The sequence below is a fragment of the Chiloscyllium punctatum genome, chromosome 40, assembly GCF_047496795.1.
Source record: "Chiloscyllium punctatum isolate Juve2018m chromosome 40, sChiPun1.3, whole genome shotgun sequence".
Taxonomy (NCBI): domain Eukaryota; kingdom Metazoa; phylum Chordata; class Chondrichthyes; order Orectolobiformes; family Hemiscylliidae; genus Chiloscyllium; species Chiloscyllium punctatum.
In genome coordinates this window covers 42,234,296-42,255,046 of record NC_092778.1, presented here as the reverse complement: position 1 = coordinate 42,255,046, position 20,751 = coordinate 42,234,296, and the positions used below count along the sequence as shown (strand labels likewise).

At 42.4% G+C, this 20,751-nt stretch overlaps 1 protein-coding gene across 3 annotated transcripts in view; it reads right to left on the bottom strand.

The window, feature by feature from the left end:
- Positions 1-20,751, bottom strand: part of abca3b (ATP-binding cassette, sub-family A (ABC1), member 3b) — a 115,139-nt gene that overhangs the window by 8,697 nt on the left and 85,691 nt on the right. For all 3 annotated transcript variants that reach the window (XM_072559638.1, XM_072559639.1, XM_072559640.1), the window contains 4 exons: positions 19,981-20,172; positions 16,352-16,539; positions 14,756-14,926; positions 446-630 (listed from right to left, as the gene is read on the bottom strand). In XM_072559638.1, the coding sequence (XP_072415739.1) occupies positions 446-630; positions 14,756-14,926; positions 16,352-16,539; positions 19,981-20,172 (736 nt within the window). The remainder of the gene's footprint in view (positions 1-445; positions 631-14,755; positions 14,927-16,351; positions 16,540-19,980; positions 20,173-20,751) is intronic.

Sequence of the window (20,751 nt, the reverse complement as noted above, 5' to 3'; positions counted from 1 at the left end):
TGCACTCTAAGGTCTCTTTGTTTGGCAACAATCCCCAGGGCCTTACCGTTAAGTGTATAAGTCCTGCTCTGATTTGCCTTTCCAAAATGCAGCACCTTACATTTTTCTAAATTAAACTCCATCTTTCACTCGTTGGCCCATCTGATCAAACTGAAATGAGACAGTGTGTGAGACAAAGAGACAGAGAAGTAAATAGAGAAGACAGAGAGACTTGGAGAGAGAGAAAGATAGACAATAAGCATATGACAAAGAAGGGAGTCATAGAGAGTAGGAGAGTGAGACAGGGTGAAAAATACAGCAAGTTAGATGGAGACATTTTTAGATTGACAGTAATGGGACAAAGAATGAAAAAGAGTGACTGAGTAATAATGTATGAGAGGCAGAATGAGATTCCTGTTTAGTATGTGATTCAAGTGGAGGATTCCAGATGAAGTTAGTTCTTTACCTTCAAATGTAGTTTCAATAAAGTTCTTGAAAGGCTTGAGATCAGGTTTATCTCCATGGATTTTGACCAGTAATGTAAATCCGCTGCCAAATTTATTCTTGAGGTGCTGGGGACTCCCTAGGCACTTGAACTGACCATTGACCATCACAGCCAGCCTGGTGCAGAGTGCTTCACATTCTTCCATGCTGAAACATAGCGTACATACTTACTGAAGTCCAGAAATAAAATAAAAAAACACAAAAATGAACAGAAAACAAATAGAAAATAGAAAACTTCAGCAGGTCTGGCAGCAACCGTGGAGAGAGAATTAGAGTTAATGCTTTGAGTTGAACAACTCTTCTTTGGGACTTCATCTTACAAAGGAATCATTCAATCTGAAACATTTCTTTTTTTCTCTCTTCAGAGATGCTGAAAGATCTGCTGAGATTTTCCAGCACTTTGTTTTCATTTCAGATTTCCATAATTTGCCACATTTTGCATTTGAAAACCAGTATTAAGACTATAAACCATTATCACAAAATGCAGGAGCAGGAGTAAGCCATTCAGCCCATCAAGTCTAAACTACCATTCAATAAAATTATGGCTGATCTAAAAACCCTCAACTCCACTTGCCTAATTTTACCCCACAACCCTCAATTCCCATTAAAAAAATTATCTATCTCAGCCATGAATATACTGAACAGCCCAGCCTCAATAGCCCTCAGCAGTAAAGGATTTCACAGATTCATAAGCCTCAGTGAAGAAATTCCTCTCCACCTCTGAGTTAAATGTGCAACCCATTATTCTGAGATTATTCTAACCGTCTATTCCTAGACTATTTCCCAAGAGGAAGCAACATCTCTGCATTTACTCTGTCAAGTCCCCTCGGAATCTTTTATATTTCAAAAAGTCACCTCTTATTCATTTAAATTGCAATGAGTACATGCTCCATCCTTAAGGGCGGCACGGTGGCACAGTGGTTAGCACTGCTGCCTCACAGCGCCAGAGACCCGGGTTCAATTTCCGCCACGGGCAACTGTCCGTGTGGAGTTTACACATTCTCCCCGTGTCTGCGTGGGTTTCATCCCACAGTCCAAAGATATGCAGGGTAGGTGAATTGGCCATGCTAAATTGCCTGTAGTGAAGGGGTAAATGTAGGAGAATGGGACTGGGTGGGTTGTTCTTCTGAGGGTAGGTGTGGACTTGTTGGGCTGAAGGGCCTGTTTCCACAATGTAAGTAATCTAATCTACTCAATCTCTCCCCTTCTTACCTGGTATCATAGTGAACCTTCTCTGAAGTGCCTCCATTGTCGGTACATTGTTCCTTAGGGGAGAAAGTGAGGACTGCAGATGCTGGAGATCAGAGCTTATGCCCGAAACGTCGATTCTCCTGCTCCTTGGATGCTGCCTGACCTGCTGCGCTTTTCCAGCAACACATTTTCAGCTCTGATATTATTCCTTAGATAAGGGTACCAAAACTATCAAAGAATTCCAGCTGTGACTAATGCCTTGTGCAATTATGGCAAAACCTCCTTCCTTTTAACTTTTTTTGTGGTTCATGGATGAGGACTCTCAAATTCTTCTGTAGCTTTCTGCAGTCTTTTCTCACTTAAATAATATTTACCTTCACTGTTCTTCCTGCCAAAGTACATGACCTCATATTTTCCCACAATATATTCCATCCGCCAAGATTTTGCTCACGCACTTAATCCGTCTATAGTTACTAATCACTTGAGGGACATGGCAGCTACTGGCTGGTCAACATTTATTGCCCGTCCATGGTTGACCTTGAGAAGGTGGTAGTGAGCCTTCTTGAATCACTGCAGTCCCTGAGCTGTAGATGACCCACAATGCCCACAGGAAGGGAATACTCAGATTTTGATCCAGTGACAGTGAAGGAACGGCAATAAATTTCCAACTCGGAGTGGTAAGTGGGTTGGAAGGGAACTTGCAGGTGGTGGTGTTCCAAAGTATCTGTTGCCCTTTTCCTTGATGGAAGTGGTCATGGGCTTGTTGTCCAAGGATCTTTGGCAAATTTCTACAGTGCATCTTATAGATAGTGCACCACTGAGCATCAGCTGTGAGGGATTGGCTCATGGATGTGGTGCCAAACAAGTGGGCTGCTTTGTCCTGAGTGTCACGCTTCTTCAGGGTTGTTGGAGCTGCACTCATCCAAGCAAGTGGGGAACATTCCACTACACTCCTGACTTGTGCCTTGTGGACAGGCTATGTGGAGTAAGGATGTGAGTTACACGTTGAAGTATTCCCATTCTCTGACCTGCTGAGGTAGCCACTGTACCTGTATGGCAAGTCCAACTGAGTTTCTCATCAATGGTAACGCCCAGTGGATTCAGTGATTGTAATGTTAAAGAGTGGTGGTTGGACTGTTTTTTTTTGGAGATGGTCGTTGCCTAGCATTTGTATGGTATGAATGTAACTGGCTATTTGTCAGCCCATATTTAGATATTGTCCATGTGTTGTTTCATTTGAACATGGGCTACTTTAATATCTGAGGAATTGCGAATAGTCCTAGACATTGTGCAATCATAGGCAAACATCCCCACTTCTGACCTTATGATGGAGGGAAGGTCATTGAATAGCTGGAGATGAATTGGCCTAGGGCACTACTTGATGAGCTCCTGCAGAGATATCCCGAAGCTGAGATGACTAACTTCTAACAACCACAACCATCATCCCATCAGCCAGGTATGACTCCAACCAGTGCAGAGTTTGCCCCCTGTTTCTCATTGATTCCAGTTTTGCTAGGGATCCTTGATGCCACACTCGGGCAAATGTGGCCTTGTTGTCAAGTGCTTTAATTCTCACATTACCTATGGAATGCAACTCTTTTGTCCATGTTTGAACCAGGACTATACAAATGTCAGGAACTGAGTAGCCCTGGCGGAACCCAGTCTGGACATCCCTCTGAAGACTCTTTGTGTCAGCCTCTCCATTTGCCTTCCCACCTAATTATATGCGATCTGAAAACTTGACTATAGTCCATTCACTTTCCTCATTCAAGTCACTAATATATACATCCTTGTGGGACACCATCCTGAAAATGGCTCCTTATCCTAGTCTTAGGTCAGTACAGTGGTGGATAGCGCTGAAGGATGTTGTAGGTTACAGAGGGACATAGATAAGCTGCAGAGCTTGTCTGAGAGGTGGCAAATGAAGTTTAATGCAGAAAAGTGTGGATTAACAGGAATGCAGAGTACTGGGTGAATACTAAGATTCTTAGTAGTGTAGAGGAGCAGAGAGATCTCGGTGTCCATGTACAAATATCCCTCAAAGTTGCCACCCAGGTCGATAGGGCTGTTAAGAAGGCATATAATGTATTAGCTTTTATTAGTAGAGGGATTGAGTTTCAGAACCATGAGGTCATGTTGCAGGTGCGGCTGCACTAGGGAGTATTGCTTGCAGTTCTGGTCATCGCATTATAGGAAGGACGTGGAAGCTTTGGAAAGGGTTCAGAGGAGATTTACTAGGATGTTGCTTGGTATGGAGGGAAGGTCTTACGAGGAAAGATTGAGGGAATTGAGCCTGTTTTCGTTAGAGAGAAAGTTGAGAGGTGACTTAATTGAGACATACAAAATAATCAGAGGGTTAGATTAGGTGGACAGCGAGATCCTTTTTCAGAGGATGGTGATGGTTAGCACGAGGGGGCATAGCTTCAAATTGAGGGGTGATAGATATAGGACAAATGTTAGAGATAATTTCTTTACTCAGAGTGTAATGAGGAGTGGAACACACTATCTGCAACAGTTGTAGAAGACTTGCCAAATTTATGGGCATTTAAATAGTCAATGGATAGGCATATGGAGGAGAATGGAATGGTGTAGGTTAGATGGACTTCAGATTGGTTTCACAGGGCAGCACAACATCGAGGGCCGAAGGGCCTGTACTATGCTGCAATGTTATATGTTAGTCAGTCAATCCTCTATCCATGCTAATATACAACCTTCAACACCCATGGACTCTTATGAGCTATATAGCACAGAAACAGACCCTTTGGTCCAACCAGTCAATGCCAACCTTAATCCCAAACTAAATTAGTCCCACTTGCCTACACGTGGTCCTTATCATTCCAAACATTTATAGAGTCTTAGAGTTGTAAAGCACGGAAACAAACCTTTTGGTCCATCCATCTATGCCAACCACTCATCCTAAATTAACCTAGTCCCATTTGCCAGCATTTGGTCCATATCCCTCTAAACCCTTCTTATTCACATACCCAACTAGATGTCTTTTAAATGTTGTACCAGCCTCCACACTTCCTCTGGCAGTTCATTCCATACATGCACCACCCTCTGCATAAAAACTTTGCATCTTTCCCTCTTCACCTTAAACCTATGCCCTCTAGTTTTGGACTCCCCTACCCTGGGAGAAAAGACCTTAGTTATTCACCCTATCCATGCCCCTCATGATTTTATAAACCTCTATAAGGTCAACCCTTAGCCTCTGATGCTCCAGGGAAAATAACCCAGGCTATTCAGTGTTTGTGTACAAGTATAAACAGATTCAAGAGCAGCTTCTTCCCCACTGTTAACAGACTTTTGAATGGACCTCTTTAATGATCATGTTGATCTCACTCTGCACCTTCTCAGCAGCTGTAAAATTGTATCCTATACTCTGTTCAGTTACCCTGGCGTATTTGCATTGTACAATCTATCTGTAAAGCAAATACAACAACACTTTTCACTGTACCTCAGTAAACATGACAGTAATAAATATATCAAATTATTCATTTACTTATTCTAATGCCTTTTAAACATTGCAACTGTACCCACATCCAGCACTTCCTCTGGGAAATTCATTCCACACATGAACCATTCTGTGGAAAAAAAAAATTCCCTACACGTCTTATTAAAATCTTTCTCCTCTAATCTTAAAAATATGCCCACTAGACTTGAATTCCCCCACTCTAGGAAAAGACACTTTACATTCACCTTATCTATACACCTCATAATTTTGTGCATCTCTAGAACGCCACCCTTCAACCTCCTATGCTCCAGTGAAAAAAGTCCCAGCCTCTCATTATAACTCAAACCCTCCATTCCTAGCAACATCCTGATAGGTCTCTTTGGAATGCTCTCTAGCTTAATAATGTCCTTCCTATAAAAGGTGACCAGAGCTGGACAGAATTCCAGAAGAAGTCTCACCGCCATCCTGTACAACCTCAACATAATACTCCAACTCCAATATGCAAAGGTCTGACCACTGAAGGCAACCATGCTAAATGCCTTCTTAACCACCTTATCATTATGTGATGCAAACTTCAAAGAATTATGTACCTATTCTAAACACTACCCAAGACCTTGGTTTTAATTGTATAATTATTTTTTACCCTTGTTTCTTTTACCAAAATTCAATATCTTACATTTATCCAAATTAAACTCCATCTGCCACTCTTCAGCCCATTGACCCAACTCATCAAGATGTCTTTGTAATGTTAGTTAACCTTCCTCACTGTATGCTTCCCATTTATCTATTCTGCTTGTTAGCTCCTCAAAGAATTCCAGTAAGTTTGTCAGCATGACTTCCCCTTCATGAAACCATTCTGACTCTGCTTAATTGCATTATGTATTTACAAATGGTATGCTATTATATCTTTTATAACATTTTTCTATTAGAAAGATTAAGCTAACTGGTCTATAGTTACCTTGATTTTTGTCTCTCTCCCTTTCCAAATAAAGGTGTTACATTGAAAATTTCCCAATCCTCTGCAATTTTTCTAGAATTTAAGGAACCTGGAAGATTACTACTGGTGCGTCAACTAACTCTGTAGGTAATTCCTTTAATATCCTAGCATGTATCTCAAGGTCTTATTGGTCTTTAGCCTCATTAGTTTCCTAGTGCTTTTTCTTTAGTGATAATTATTGTATTTATTTCCTCTCCTCCTTTTGCCTGTTGAATATTTAATAATATTAGAATGCTATCAGTTTCCTCTACTGTGAAGATTGATACAAAGTATTTATTCAATTCCTCTGCCATTTCTTGGTTCACCATTATTATCTATGTTCAATGTGCCTATGTTTATTTTGGCTTCTCACTTCCTTTTTTATATATTCAAAGAAGCTTCCTGTTGTCCATCTTGATATTGCTTGCAAATTTACCTTCAAAGTTTATTTTCTCCCTCTTTATATTTTTTGGCTGTTTTTTGTTAGTCTTTAAAATTTCCCCAAACCTTCAGTTTACCATCTTTAAAACATAGTAAAGCATTCAATTCTGAGCAATACACCTCAAGAAAAAATTTGGAGGGGCTGCAGCTTAGATTTATCAGAATAGTATTAGGTCTAAAAGAGTTAAATTATAAAGCCACAGTGCACAAACTGCTAGCTGTATATTAACTACATTGAATTGGATATTGATAGTAAATGTTAACTAGGGATTCACTTCTGTTCTCACAATGCGGTAACAGGATGGTTGCCTCAAAGAAAACCAAAAGAAAATTCAGACAGCAAATTAAAATCCTCATGGCCATTGTGGAAAGTGATAGAAAACAAGGAATAATAATAACACCTTCTTAAAATGTTATTGTCAAGGATGCTTTCAACCAATGTCAACTCCCATCCTTAACTTCCACGAGATGGGTGACAGTGAACTTCCTTCTTGAGCTGCTGTTGCTCTTGTGGTGTAGGTACCCTCCCCCCCTCCCCCCCTCCCCTTAAGGCTGTTAATGTGGAGGTTCTAAAATTTTCATTCTGCAACAATGAAGGAATAGTGATGTAGTCCCATGTCAGGATAATGTATGATTTGGAGGGAAAATTGCAGTTGGTGGCTTTCCCATATATGGACTGTCTTTGTTCTTCAAAACTGTAGCAGTCATGGGTCTCAAGATACTGTTGAAGGATCCTTAACAAGTTGTTGCAGTAAACTGGAGATGGTGGGGTAGTTATAACACCACAGGATTAATAATCCAGAGGCTCAAGCTGATGCCTCGGAAACACAGGATTAAATTCCACAATGGAAGCAGAATTAAATTCAATTAAATGTAAAGTATTTGATAAAAATTATAAGAGCTAAACTCTATGATGGCAATTATAGATTGTTATGAAAACCTAATGGGATCACTAGAATCTTTAAGGGAAGTAAATCTGTTCTCCTGCATGGGATTCTGGACATACAGGAACATAGTTTATAGCCTTTAGAAATGGCTCAACAAGTCACTCAGATGTATCAAATTGTTATGTAAAAATCAAAAAGGAACAAGACCTGGCAGACTACGTGGCATCTGCTTAGGCACAAGAAATAACAACAGCTTAGTTGACTCCATAAAATCCACTTTGAGACTGAGCTTCTGGCAGGTTGTGAGGGAGCCACAAGGATAATTTTTTTTTACTTGTCTTGGTCCTCACCAATCTACCAGTCACAGATGCACCTGTTCATGAGAGTAGGAGTGGTCACTGCACAGTTCTTGTGAAGATGAAGTGGCATTACCACTGTGCTGGGCAGGAAAGAACTAGCAGCTCAAAGCTGGGTGCCCATCAAGGGCTATGGGCCTTCAGCAGCAGCAGAATTGTATTCAACTACAATCAGTAGTAATCTTATCATCCAATAAATGCTCCACCTTGCCATTATCATCAAGCCAGCAGATCTCCTGGTTCAATAAAGAATGCAGGAGGAACAACACCAAGCACACCTAAAATGTAATGTCAAAATGGTGAAGCTAGGTGAACTTATGTGCCAAATAACAAATACAGCAAGTATTAGACAGGGCTAAGCAATTCCACAAATGGAAGATTAGACCAAAGATACTCAGTCCTGCCATATCCAATAGTGGACAATGAAACAATTGGTTCTACTAATATCCTTAATGAGCCTACACAGTAGGGCCTCCTCTAACCTAATTAAGAGTCCACAGACTTGCAACAAAAAAAAGGGGTTGAGGGAAGTGCCTGGTGAGTAAAGTGCGAGTCTTTGGCTCAGGAGTCTTCGGCGAAGAGGCTGAGTGAGATTACGCTACAGTTGAAGAGGGTGAAGACATGACTACCAAGCTGATTCAGTGTGTTGCATGCATGATGTGGGAGGTCAGGGACACTGATGGTGTCTGTGGCTCCTAGAGCTGTGGAAAGTGTGTACACATACAGCTTCTGAAGGAGCATGTTGCAACACTGAAGAAAGGGCAAGATGATCTCAGGCTCACTCGAGAGATCAAGAATTTTCTGGACAGGACCTACAGCGAGGTCATTACACCGAGCATATCAGAAGAGAGAAGGGAGATGATGATGAGGAAGGAAGAGATGATTCAAGTACAAGAGACCTTGGGGAAGTACTTCTCATGAACAGGTTGAATCTCTTGGAAACTGTCGAGACAGACGACACTGTCAGTCCGAGAGGCGGACAGGTCTGCGAATCGAAAATTGGCGTGGAGGCAGAGCCAAGGAGTCAGACATCATGCAGAGCCATGGGAATAAGGGACTCCATAGTGAGAGGGACTGAAAGGAGTTTCTGCAGCAAAATGCGGGTTTTGAGGATGGTGTGTTGCCTTCCTGGTGCCAGGATCCAGGACGTCACCAATAGAATGCAGGGAATCCTCAAGGGTGAAGGTGAAGAGCCAGAGGTGGTGGTGCATGTCGGCACAAATGATGTTGGGAAGAAGAGGAGGGACATTCTACAGCGGGACTTCAGAGAACTCAAAAGAAGGCTGAAAAGCAGGACTTCCAGGGTGGTCATCTCCGGTTTGCTTCCAGTTCCTCAGGTTGGAGAGGGCAAGAACAGGGAGATAATGGACTTGAATGTGTGGCTGAGGAACTGGTGCAGGAAGCAAGGACTTAAATTCTTAGATCACTGGGGTATGTTTTGCAGTAAGGATAAATTATACAAGAGGGATAGGTTGCACCTTAATAGGTGGGGGACCAGCATTCTGGCAGGCAGGTTTGCCACTGCAGCACAGGTGTGTTTAAATTAAGTAGTTGGGGGGAGGGGACAAACTGGAAATTTAAGAAGCAAGTTAAAGGGAAAGTGAAAATAAGAGGAGTTAAGAAAGACAGCAGAATCAATGGAGCAGAAAACTTAAGAAGGGATCATACAGTATGGTCAAGTGAAATACGGATTGATAGGAAGGGTGAGGGGAGTTACAGATTAAAAGTATTATATATGAATGCACGAAGCATAAGAAATAAGGTGGATGAGCTTGAGGCTCAGTTGGAAATTGGCAGGTACAATGTTGTGGGGATAACTGAGACGTGGCTTCAAGTGGACAGGGGCTGGGAAATGAATATTCAAGGCTATACATGCTATGGAAAGGACAGACTGATGGGCAGAGGGGGTGGGTGGCCCTGGAGGTGAGGAATGATATTCAGTCCCTTGCGAGGGGGGACAAAGAATCAGGAGATGTACAGTCAGTATGGATAGAGCTGAGAAATTCTCAGGATAGAAAGACCCTAATGGGAGTTAACTACAGGCCCCTAAACAATAGTCTGGATGTAGGGTGTAAGTTGAATAAGGAGTTGAAATTGGCCTGTTGCAAAGGTATTACTACAGTTGTTATGGAGGATTTCAACATGCAAATAAACTAGGAGAATCAGGATGGTACTGGACCCCAAGAGAGGGAGTTTGTGGAGTGCTCTGAGATGGATTCTGAGAACAGCTTGTACTGTAGCCCACCAGGGAGAAGGCAATTCTGGATCTGGTGTTGTGCAACGAACTGGATTTGATCAGGGACCTCGAAGTAAAGGAACCATTAGGAGGTAGTGACCATAATATGCTAAGTTTTAATCTGCAATTTGAGAGGGAGAAGGGAGAATCGGAAGTATTAGTATTGCAGTTGAACAAAGGGAACCATGGAGCCAAGAGGAAGGAGCTGGCCAAAGTTCAATGGTTCAATACTATGGCAGGGATGGCAGTGGAACAACAATGACAGGTATTTGTGAATATAATGGAGAAGGTGCAGGATCAGTTCATTCCAAACAGGAAGAAAGATCCTAAGGGGAGGCAGAGTGGCCATGGGAAGTTAAGGACTGTATAAAAATAAAAGAGAAGAAGTATAACATAGCAAAGATGAGCAGGAAGCCAGAGGACTGGGAATCTTTAAAGAGCGACAGAGGATAACTAAAAAGACAATACACGGAGAGAAAATGAGATACAAAGGCAAATTGACCAAAAATATAAAGGAGGATAGTAAAAGTTTTTTTAGGTGTGTGAAAAAAAAAAGTTAAGACTAAAATTGGGTCCTTGAAGACAGAAATGGGTGAATTTATTATGGGGAACGAGGAAATGGCAGAAGAGTTGAATAGGTACTTTGGTTCTGTCTTCACTGGGGAAGACACAAGCAATCTCTCAGATGTAATAGTGGCTGAAGGACCTAGGGTAATGGATGAACTGAAAGGAATTTATATTAGGCAGGAAATGGTGTTGGATAGACTGTTAGGTCTGAAGGCTGATAAGTCCCCGAGACCTGATGGCTCTAGAAATTGTGGATGCATTGGTAATCATTTTCCAATGTTCTATTGATTCAGGATCAGTTCCTGAGGGTGGCTAATGTTGTCCCACTTTTCAAGAAAGGAAGGAGAGAGAAAACAATGAATTATAGACCGGTAAGCCTGATGTCAGTGGTGGGAAAGATGCTGGAGTCAATTGCAAAAGATGAAATTACGACTCATTTGGATAGCAGTAACAGGATAGGTCAGAGTCAGCATGGGTTTATGAAGGGGAAATCATGCTTAACTAATCTTCTGGAATTTTTTGAGGATGTAACTGTGAAGATGGACAAGGGAGAGCCAGTAGATGTCATGTACGTGGACTTTCAGAAAGCCTTTGATAAAGTCCCACATAGGAGATTAATGAGCAAAATTAGGGCACATGGTATTGGGGGCAAAATACTGACTTGGATTGAAAATTGGCTGGCTGACAGGAAGCAAAGAGTAGTGATAAACAGGTCGCTTTCGAATGGCAGGCGGTGACCAGTGGGGTACCACAAGGTTCGGTGCTAAGACCGCAGCTGTTTACAATATACATTAGTGACATTAATGAAGACATTAAAAATAATATTTGCAAATTTGCTGATGACAGAAAGCTGGGTGGCAGGGTGAAATGTGAGGAGGATGTTATGAGAATACAGGGTGACTTGGACAGGCTAGGTGAGTGGACGGATGCATGGCAGATGCAGTTTAATGTGGATAAATGTGTGGTTATCCACTTTGGTGGCAAGAACAGGAAGACAGAATACTATCTAAATGGAGTCAAGTTAGAGAAAGGGGAAGTACAACGAGATCTAGGCGTTCTTGTACATCAGTCAATGAAAACAAGCATGCATGTGCAGCAGGCAGTGAAGAAAGCTAATGGCATGCTGGCCTTCATAATAAGGGGAATTGAGTACAGGAGTAAACAGGTCTTTCTCCTGGTGAGATGCACCTGGAGTATTGTGTGTAGTTTTGGTCTCCAAATTTGATGAAGGACATTCTGGCTATTGAGGGAGTGCAGTGTAGGTTCACGAGGTCAATTCCCGGAATGGCGGGACTATCATATGTTGAAAGATTGGAGGGACTGGGCTTGCATACACTTGAGTTTAGAAAGATGAGAAGGGATCTGAGATGTATAAGATTATTAAAGGATTGGACGCTCTGGAGGCAGGAAGCATGTTTCCACTGATGGGTGAGTCCAGAACCAGAGGACAGAGTTTAAAAATAAAGGGTAGGCAATTTAAAACAGAGTTGAGGTGAAACTTCTACACCCAGAGAGTAGTGGACATATGGAATGCTCAGCCCCAGAAGGCAGTGGAGGCTGAGTCTCTGGATACTTTCAAGAAAGAGATGGTTAGTGCTCTTCAAGATAGTGGAATCAAGGGTTGTGTGGATGAGGCAGGAAGAGAATACTGATTATGGATGATCAGCCATGAACATAATAAATGGTGATGGTGGCTCAAAGGGCCGAATGGCCTACTCTTGCACCAATTGTCTATTGAGCGATTAACCTAGCACATTAGAGCAAACAACAAGGCTGAAGAATTTACATCTATCTTCAGCTTAGAAGTGTTGAATGGATGATCATCTCAGTGTCCTCTTGAATTCTCCAGCCAATTAGATTCCCTTGCCAATTAGATTCATTCCATGTGATATTGAGAACGACTGAAGGCACTGTGTACTGGATCCTAACAACATCCCAGCAATAGTACTGAAGACCTGTACTTCAGAACTTACTGTGCCCTTAGACAAGCTATTCTAGTGTAGCTATAACGCTGGCATCTAGTCAACAATGTGGAGAATTGCAAAGATATTTTCATCTACAAAGAGCAGTACAATTCTAGCAATCTACTGAATCATCTGATGTGATAGAACAGTTATAAACAGTGCTACCTTACAATGCTTTCATAGCAATAACCTGCTCATGAATACTCAGTTCAAGTTCCACAAGGGTCACGAGTGTCCTGAATTCATTACAAACCTGGCCTAATAATAAAAGATATGAACTCAAGATGTGAGTGAGTGACTGCCTTTGACATTCAGAGTTATAAATCTCACAACACCAGGTTATAGTCCAACAGGTTTATCTGGAAGCACTAGCTTTTGGAGCGCTGCTCCTTCATCAGGCTCCAAATATTAATGCTTCCAAATAAATCTGTTGGACTATAACCTGGTGTTGTGAGATTTTTTAACTTTGTACACCCCAGTCCAACATCAGCATCTCCAAATTTTGACATTCAAGTAGCATCAAGGACACATAGAACATAGAACATTACAGCGCAGTACAGGCCCTTTGGCCCTCGATGTTGCGCTGCCCTGTCATACTAATCTGAAGCCCATCCCACCTACACTATTCCATGTACGTCCATATGCCTGTCCAATGACGACTTAAATGCACTTAAACTTGGCAAATCTACTACCGATGTAGGCAAAGCATTCCATACCCTTACTACTCTCTGAGTAAAGAAACTACCTCTGACATCTGTCTTATACCTATCTCCCCTCACTTTTAAGTCGTGTCCCCTTGTGTTTGCCGTCCCCATACTTGGAAAAAGGCTCTCCCTGTCCACCTACCTAACCCTCTGATTATCTTGTATGTCTCTATTAAGTCACCTCTTAACATTCTCCTCTCCAACGAGAACAGCCTCAAGGCCCTCAGCCTTTCCTCGTAAGACATTCCTTTCATACCAGGCAATATCCTAGTAAATCTCCTCTGCACCCTTTCCAAAGCTTCCACATCCTTCTTATAATGTGGTGACCAGAATTGTACACAATACTCCAAATGTGGCCGTACCAGAGCTTTGTACAGCTGCAGCATAACCTTTTGGTTCCGGAACTCAATCCCTCTATTAATAAAGGCCAAAACAATGTCTGCCTTCTTAACAACCCTGACAATCTGGGTGGCAACTTTCAGGGATCTGTGTACATGGACACCAAGCTCTCTCTGCTCATCTGCACTCCCAAGAATCCTACAATTAACCCAGTACTTTGCATTCCGATTACTCCGGCCAAAGTGAATCACCTCATACTTGTCCACATTAAGGTCCATTTGCCACCTCTCAGCCCAGCTCTGCATCCTATCTATGTCTCTCTGCAACCTACTACATCCTTCGTCACTATCCACAACTCCACAGACCTTAGTGTCATCCGCAAATTTACTAACCCACCTTTCTAAGCCCTCATCCAGGTTATTTATAAAAATGACGAACAGCAGTGGACTCAACACCGACCCTTGCGGTACGCCGCTAGTAACTGGACACCAAGATGAATATTTTCCATCAACTACAACCCTCTGTTTTCTTTCAGCAAGCCAATTACTGATCCAAACTGCTATGTCTCCCACAATCGCTAGAAAAACTGGAGTCAATGGCACTTGGGGAAACTGTCCACTGGCTGGAGTCACGCATAACACAAAGGAAGATGGTTTTGGTTGCAACAAGTCAATCATCTCAGTTTCAAACTTTGCTGCAAGAGTGCCTCAGAGTAGTGTCCTGGGCAGAACCATCTTCAGATCTTCAGCCATTTTCAGATCTTCATTGGTCTCCTTCCTTCTTTTATAAGGTCATAAGTGAAGATATTCACTGATGATTGCCAGGCTCCCTTTCCATGCACATCCTCCACTATTCTGACTTGGAATCACCATTCTTTGTTACTGGATCAAATCCTGGAATTTCTTTTCTAACACAACTGTAATTATGTGTATACCATAGACTTCACAGGTTGAAGATGGCTCACCTTTATCAAGGACAGCTAAGGATGGGAGAACAGCAACATCCAAACTCATGAAAGAATATTAGAAAAAAAACATTGCTGCTATTGTATACAGGTGATGGATTTGAATGGTGGAACAGGCTGAAGGGGCTGAATAGCCTCCTCCTGTTATGAACTAAAGTGTAACCTGATTGTAACAGAGAAAGACACTGCATACCTGTGAGAAGTGATGACAATGGACTTTCCATCTTGTAGAGATCTGGTCACCGCATCCCATAATAGTCTCCTGGAAACAGGATCCATGCCAGTGGAAGGTTCATCCAGGAAGATGACAGCAGGGTTTCCAATCATCGCCACTGCAGTGCTCAACTTTCTCTTATTTCCACCACTAGGACAGGAAAAAACCAGCAGCAACATGATGCTTGGGAAAGGGAGATAAGGACCAGAAATACCCATGTAGAAGGAGAAAGACTGGAATAGGGGCAGAGAGGAAGGATCGGAATTTCATAACAGGCAGTGAGTGACCAGGAATCCTGACAAACGAGATGGGGTGGGAATCTTGGCAAATGACTTGGAGTCTCAGTAAAGAGTGAGAAACTGGGAATTGCAGCACAGGCAGAGATTTGAAATCTTATAACAGGGAGGGACCAGGTATTTTGGCGCAGGGAGTAACAGAGTTGGAATGTCAGCACAGGAAAAGAATTACAATCTTGGCAGTTGGTTTCCCAATCCATGGTGTTTCCTACCCTGAGGAATTTTGTTGGTGTTGATGTGGTAAATTCCAGATCGCACAGTCTTAAAATGACTGCAGTCCTTCTCGCCTTCTGCATCACTAACCTACTAAACCAAAATATGCACTCTTCAGCCATATTATCACCTTTGTATATTTCACAACCGCTTGAACTATACTGTAAATGGAAGAGCCTTGGGAAAAGTTGATGAGCAGAGAGATCTGGGAGTTCAGGTCCATTGTATCCTGAAGGTGGCTGCACAGGTGGATAGAATGGTCAAGAAGGCATATGGTATGCTTGCCTTCATCGGACAGGGTACTGTGTACAACAGCTGGCAAGTCATGTTAAAATTATATAAGACTTTGGCTCAGCCGCATTTAGAATATTGTGCACAGTTCTGGTCACCACATTACCAAAAGAATGTGGACACTTTAGAGACGGTGCAGAGAAGGATTACGAAGATGTTGCCTGGTGTTGAAGGTGCTAGCTCTGAAAAGAAGTTGAGTAGGATAGGATTGCTTTCATTAGAAAAAAGGAGATTGAGGGGGAACCTGATTGAGGTCTATAAAATCATGAAGGGTACGGTCAGGGTGGATAGAGATAAGCTTTTTCCCATGGTGAGGTCACATGTTCAAAGTGAGAAGAGGAAAGTTTAAGAGGGATACACACAGAAAGTACTTACACAGAGGGTGATGGGTGCCTGGAATTTGTTGCCAGCAGAGGTAGCAGAGGCAGGCACGGTAGACTCATTTAAGGTGCGGCTGGACAGATGCATGAGTAGGGGGGTAGCACAGGGATACAGATCCTTAGGAATCGGGTGATAGATTTAGACAGTGGATTTGGATCGACACAGGCTTGGAGTGCCGAAGGGCCTGCTCCTGGGCTGTAATGTTTTTTGTTATTTGAAATCATGAAGGGCTTTGTTGTCCAGTGCACGATAGGTTAAATAGCTTTTGTGTGCTGTGAACTTTAAAGCCACTGAGAAGAGTTCTCTAACGTCAATCCTTCTACTTAATAGATGAACAAGCAATAAAGAAAAGGCAAGGGGAAGGAGATACAATTAATGATCTGGATTTACTTACCTGTATGCCCGCACAAGCTTCTGGGCATGAGATTCAAGCAGGAAACTTTGCAGCTGATCATCCACACTCTGCTGAATCATGTGCTCAGGGATGCCCCGTAATCTTGCAAACAGATTCAGTGTTTCCCGCCCTGTCATATGACCAAGCAGAGCATCAAACTGGGGGCAGTAACCAATCTTCTGGCGCACCTATCCAAGAATAGAAAGAAAATACCTTGGAAATAACAAAAAACAGAGAGCTAAAGTTCAGGAACTAGAGTGCTCCATCGACCTTACCACCTGTCTGTAAGATGTAAACATCTTTCTCCTGGAGAGTGGGAGCACTCTACTCCTCCTGGAAACAATCTACTCCTCCTACAATGTGGAGAATTCCCCCTTACACACTTCTGTGAGATAGGGAACTCTCCCACCTACTGCGGCATAGAAAACAGTGGAATGGGAATGGGAAACAACCATCTCCTCCTTCAGGATGGGAGATTCTCCCACTCCTCTGGGTTGGGGAATATCCCTTTTCTCTGGCCTACATGTGACTCCACATCCACAGCTATTTGGTTGACTCTTGATTCTCCTCTGAAATGGCTTAGTGAGCCACTCAGTTGTATCAAACTGCTTCAAAGCCTAAAGGAGGGAATGGAACAGGACGGAATATCAGGGATCGACCTAGACAACAGTAAACACAGCCTTGTTGACCATGCAAAGTCCTCCTTATTAATGTTGAGGCACTGGTGCCAAAATTGGGTGAGCTGTCCTACAGACTAGTTAAGCAACAGCTTGACATTGTCTATGAAGTATAATTCTGTGAGTATGACTGTCCCAGACACCATCATCTGCATCAGTGTATATGTTCTCTCCCATTAGTAAGACCCATCAGCAATGTTCCTTCTAAGCTGCACATGCACAGTCCAACTTCACACATGGGAATTGTTATGCGACATGGATCACAGTACTGACTTGCGGTTCTGGAAACTGCATAGAAGAAAAACAAAACTGCCTGCCGGAGGTGGTGGCAAAGTAATATACAGTTAGGACGAAGCTACCTTGGGTGTTCTCAACATTGACTTCTGACCCCATGAAGTTCACGGCATCAGATAATGGCAGGAAAACTTCCTGCTGATCACCACCACCGTACCTCAGCTAATGAATCAGTGCTCCTTCATGTTAAACATCACATAGAGGCAGCTCAAACCATGGGAAGGCGCAGAATATACTGTGTGTCCATCACCAGAAGTAGCTTGGTAGCATAACTACTGACTGAGCTGGCTGAGTTCTACAGATGCCAGACTGTGTCTGCAGTAAATGGTGAGGAAACCAACAAGGAGGCAAAACTTATTTGATTTTGTCCTCACCAATCTACCTGTCCCTGATATGTCTGTCCATGACAATATTGTGAGGAGACCTCACTCACTGCACAGTCTTTCTGAACACAAAGTTCTGTCTCCCGTATTGAGGATACTCCCCATTGTGTTGAGTACCACTTATACCAGGCTAAATCAGACAGACATCAAACAGATATAGCATCACAAAACTGGGAATCCATGTGGTGTCGTTGGCCATTAGCATCAGAACAATATTCAAACAATATCTGTAACCTCACACTTTGGTTTATCCTCAACTCTAACATTACCATCAAGAAAGGGGATCAATCCTGATTCAATGAAGAGTATAGGAGGGTATCACAGCAGCAATACCAGGTATACCTAAAGATGAGATGTCAATCTGGTAAAGTAACAACTTGGAACTATGTGCTAAACAGTGGAAGCAGCATGCAATAGAAGGGCTGAACAATCTCACAACCTCAAATATAAGCTCTGCAGTCCTGTCACATGCAATCATGATCCCTATCCTCAACTATGTGGGAATCCAGCATATCAGTACAAGAGATCAAGCTGAATCAATTACATCCATCTTCAGCCAGAAGTATCGTGGTGATCCATTTTGCCTTCCTCCAACATCACTGATGTCAGTCTTTGGCCAATTCAATTCATGTTATGTGATATCAAGAAATGGATGAAGGCACTGGATCTCAGAAAGACTATGGGTCCTGACAGCATTCCAGCGATAACAGGAAAGACTTGTGCTCCAGAACTATCCATGTACCCAGTCATGCTGTTCCAGTCCAGCTACAACCATGGCATCCACAATTTGGAAAAACATCCAGGTATGTCCTGTCCTCAAAAAAGAGGATAAATCCAATCCAGCCAATTATTGCCCTATTGGTTTACCCTCAATTATTAAAGTGATGGAAGCAGTTGCTAATAGTGATCAAGCAATGCTTGCAAAGGAATAATCTGCTCACTGATAGTTAGTTTGAGTTCTGCCAGTGCCACTCAGCTCCTGATAATAACCTGAGTTCAAACATAGACAATAGAACTAACTCCAGAGGAGACAGTACCTTTGACATCAAGACGCATTTGACTGAATATAGCATCAAACCGCCATAACATAACTGGAGTCAATAAGAATTTGGGGGAAACCTCTCCACTGGTTAGAGTAATACTTAATTGAAAGGAAGATATGGTCGTTGGAGGTCAACTATCTCAGTCAAAATACTTTAGTACAATACCTTCACTATTCCGCAATCTAGTGTCCGAGGCTCCACCATCTTAAGTTGCCTCATCAATGATTTTCCCTCTACCATGAGGTCAGAAGTGGGGATGATCACTGACATATTCAGCATATTCACCATCATTTATGACACCTCAGATGTTAGAGGTGTCTGTGCCAAAATGCAGCAACACTTGGACAATATTAGTTTCTGGTCAATAGTAACCCGCAGGAGATTGATAGTTTGTGATTTATCAATAGCCTGTTAACTGTTAATGACTGTCAAAGGGAGATGGTTGAATTCTATTTTGTTAGGGATGGTCATTGCCTGGCATGAATGGTGCTTGCCACTTAATCCAAATCTGGACATTGTCGAAATCTTGCTGCATATCAGTGCAGACACCTCTGATATCTGCGGTTTGGAGTTGGGAACCATTTAAACACTGTGGCCACAATTATAAGTGAGGAGCTAGGAATTTTAAGGCAGGTAACTTGCATTCTGTCTCCCCAATGATTGTCCACCATTTACAAGGTACAAGTCAGGACTGTAATAGGATACTCATCACTTGCCTGGTTGAGTGCAGCCCCAACAACACTCAAGAAGTTCAACACAACCTAGGACAAAGCAGCCTGCTTGGTTGGCACCCTAACCACCACGTTCAATATTCACTCTTTCTTCACAGTAGCAGTAGTTTGTACTGTCCGTGGAATGCACTGCACTAACTCACCTAGGTTCCTTCTACAGCACCTTCCAAGTACGCAACCTCAACCACCAAGAGGGACAAGGCAGCAGGTGCATAGGAAAATCATCTACTGCGATTATCTCTCCAAACCATACACCATCCTGACTTTGAAATATACTGCAGTTCCTTCAGTGTTACTTGATCAAAATCCTAAAACACCCTTCCTAACAGCTCTATGGGTGTCCTTACATCCTAAGGGTTATAGTCTTTCAAAAAGCTCACTACCATCTACTCCACAGCAATTAGGGATGGTAAATAAATGCTGGTTTAGCGAGTGATGCTAACATTCCATGAACAAATTTTTAAAAACACTATGTACTATGAGTAGTCTGCAAGTGCTCACTTTATTTCTGCTTTTCAGAATGCTGTAACCTGCGATAAAGGCATCCCCTCCGCTCACTTTCTCGTCACCAGTCAACATCTTGAAGGTGGTTGTCTTTCCAGCTCCATTAAACCCAAGTAGTCCAAAGCATTCTCCTTTATTTACAGCTAAAAAAATCCTGTTAACAGCAAGAGTTGATTCATTGCGATAAATCTGAAAGACAAAATGTGAAGTCCAACTTTGAGATCAATGAGCACTTTAACATAAATGCAATTGGGAGTTAATGTCAAGTAGTGACCACCTTGAACATGAGAAGGCCATTCCCCCACAATCCTCAACACCTCCCAACTCCAAACCCCACCTGAACATCAAAGTCTTGAGTCACCCAGAGCAGAGGTGTTTATTCTACGATGTGTAAAAGAAAGAAATGAATTTCTATTGAGCCTTTCATAAGAACACTAACAAATATGATCAGGAGGAGACCAATTGGCCCTTGAGGCTGCTCCACCAATTAATATGATCACAGGTGACTTTTTGCATTGACTTTTCTGCCCACCTCTGCCCATTGCCTGAGAGATCAAAGATTTATCTTGCCTTGAATATAATCAATGACAGAGCATCTCTAACCTTTTGTGTCACAATTCTAATGCCAAATAACAACACTCTGAGTGAAGAAATTGTTTACTTCAACCCTAAATGCTCATCCTTATCTTAAGGTCTGTGCTCTGTGTTTTAGTTTCCTCAGCATTCCTTTTTAATGTGTCTTGTCGCACATAGAAACCATGCACAAAG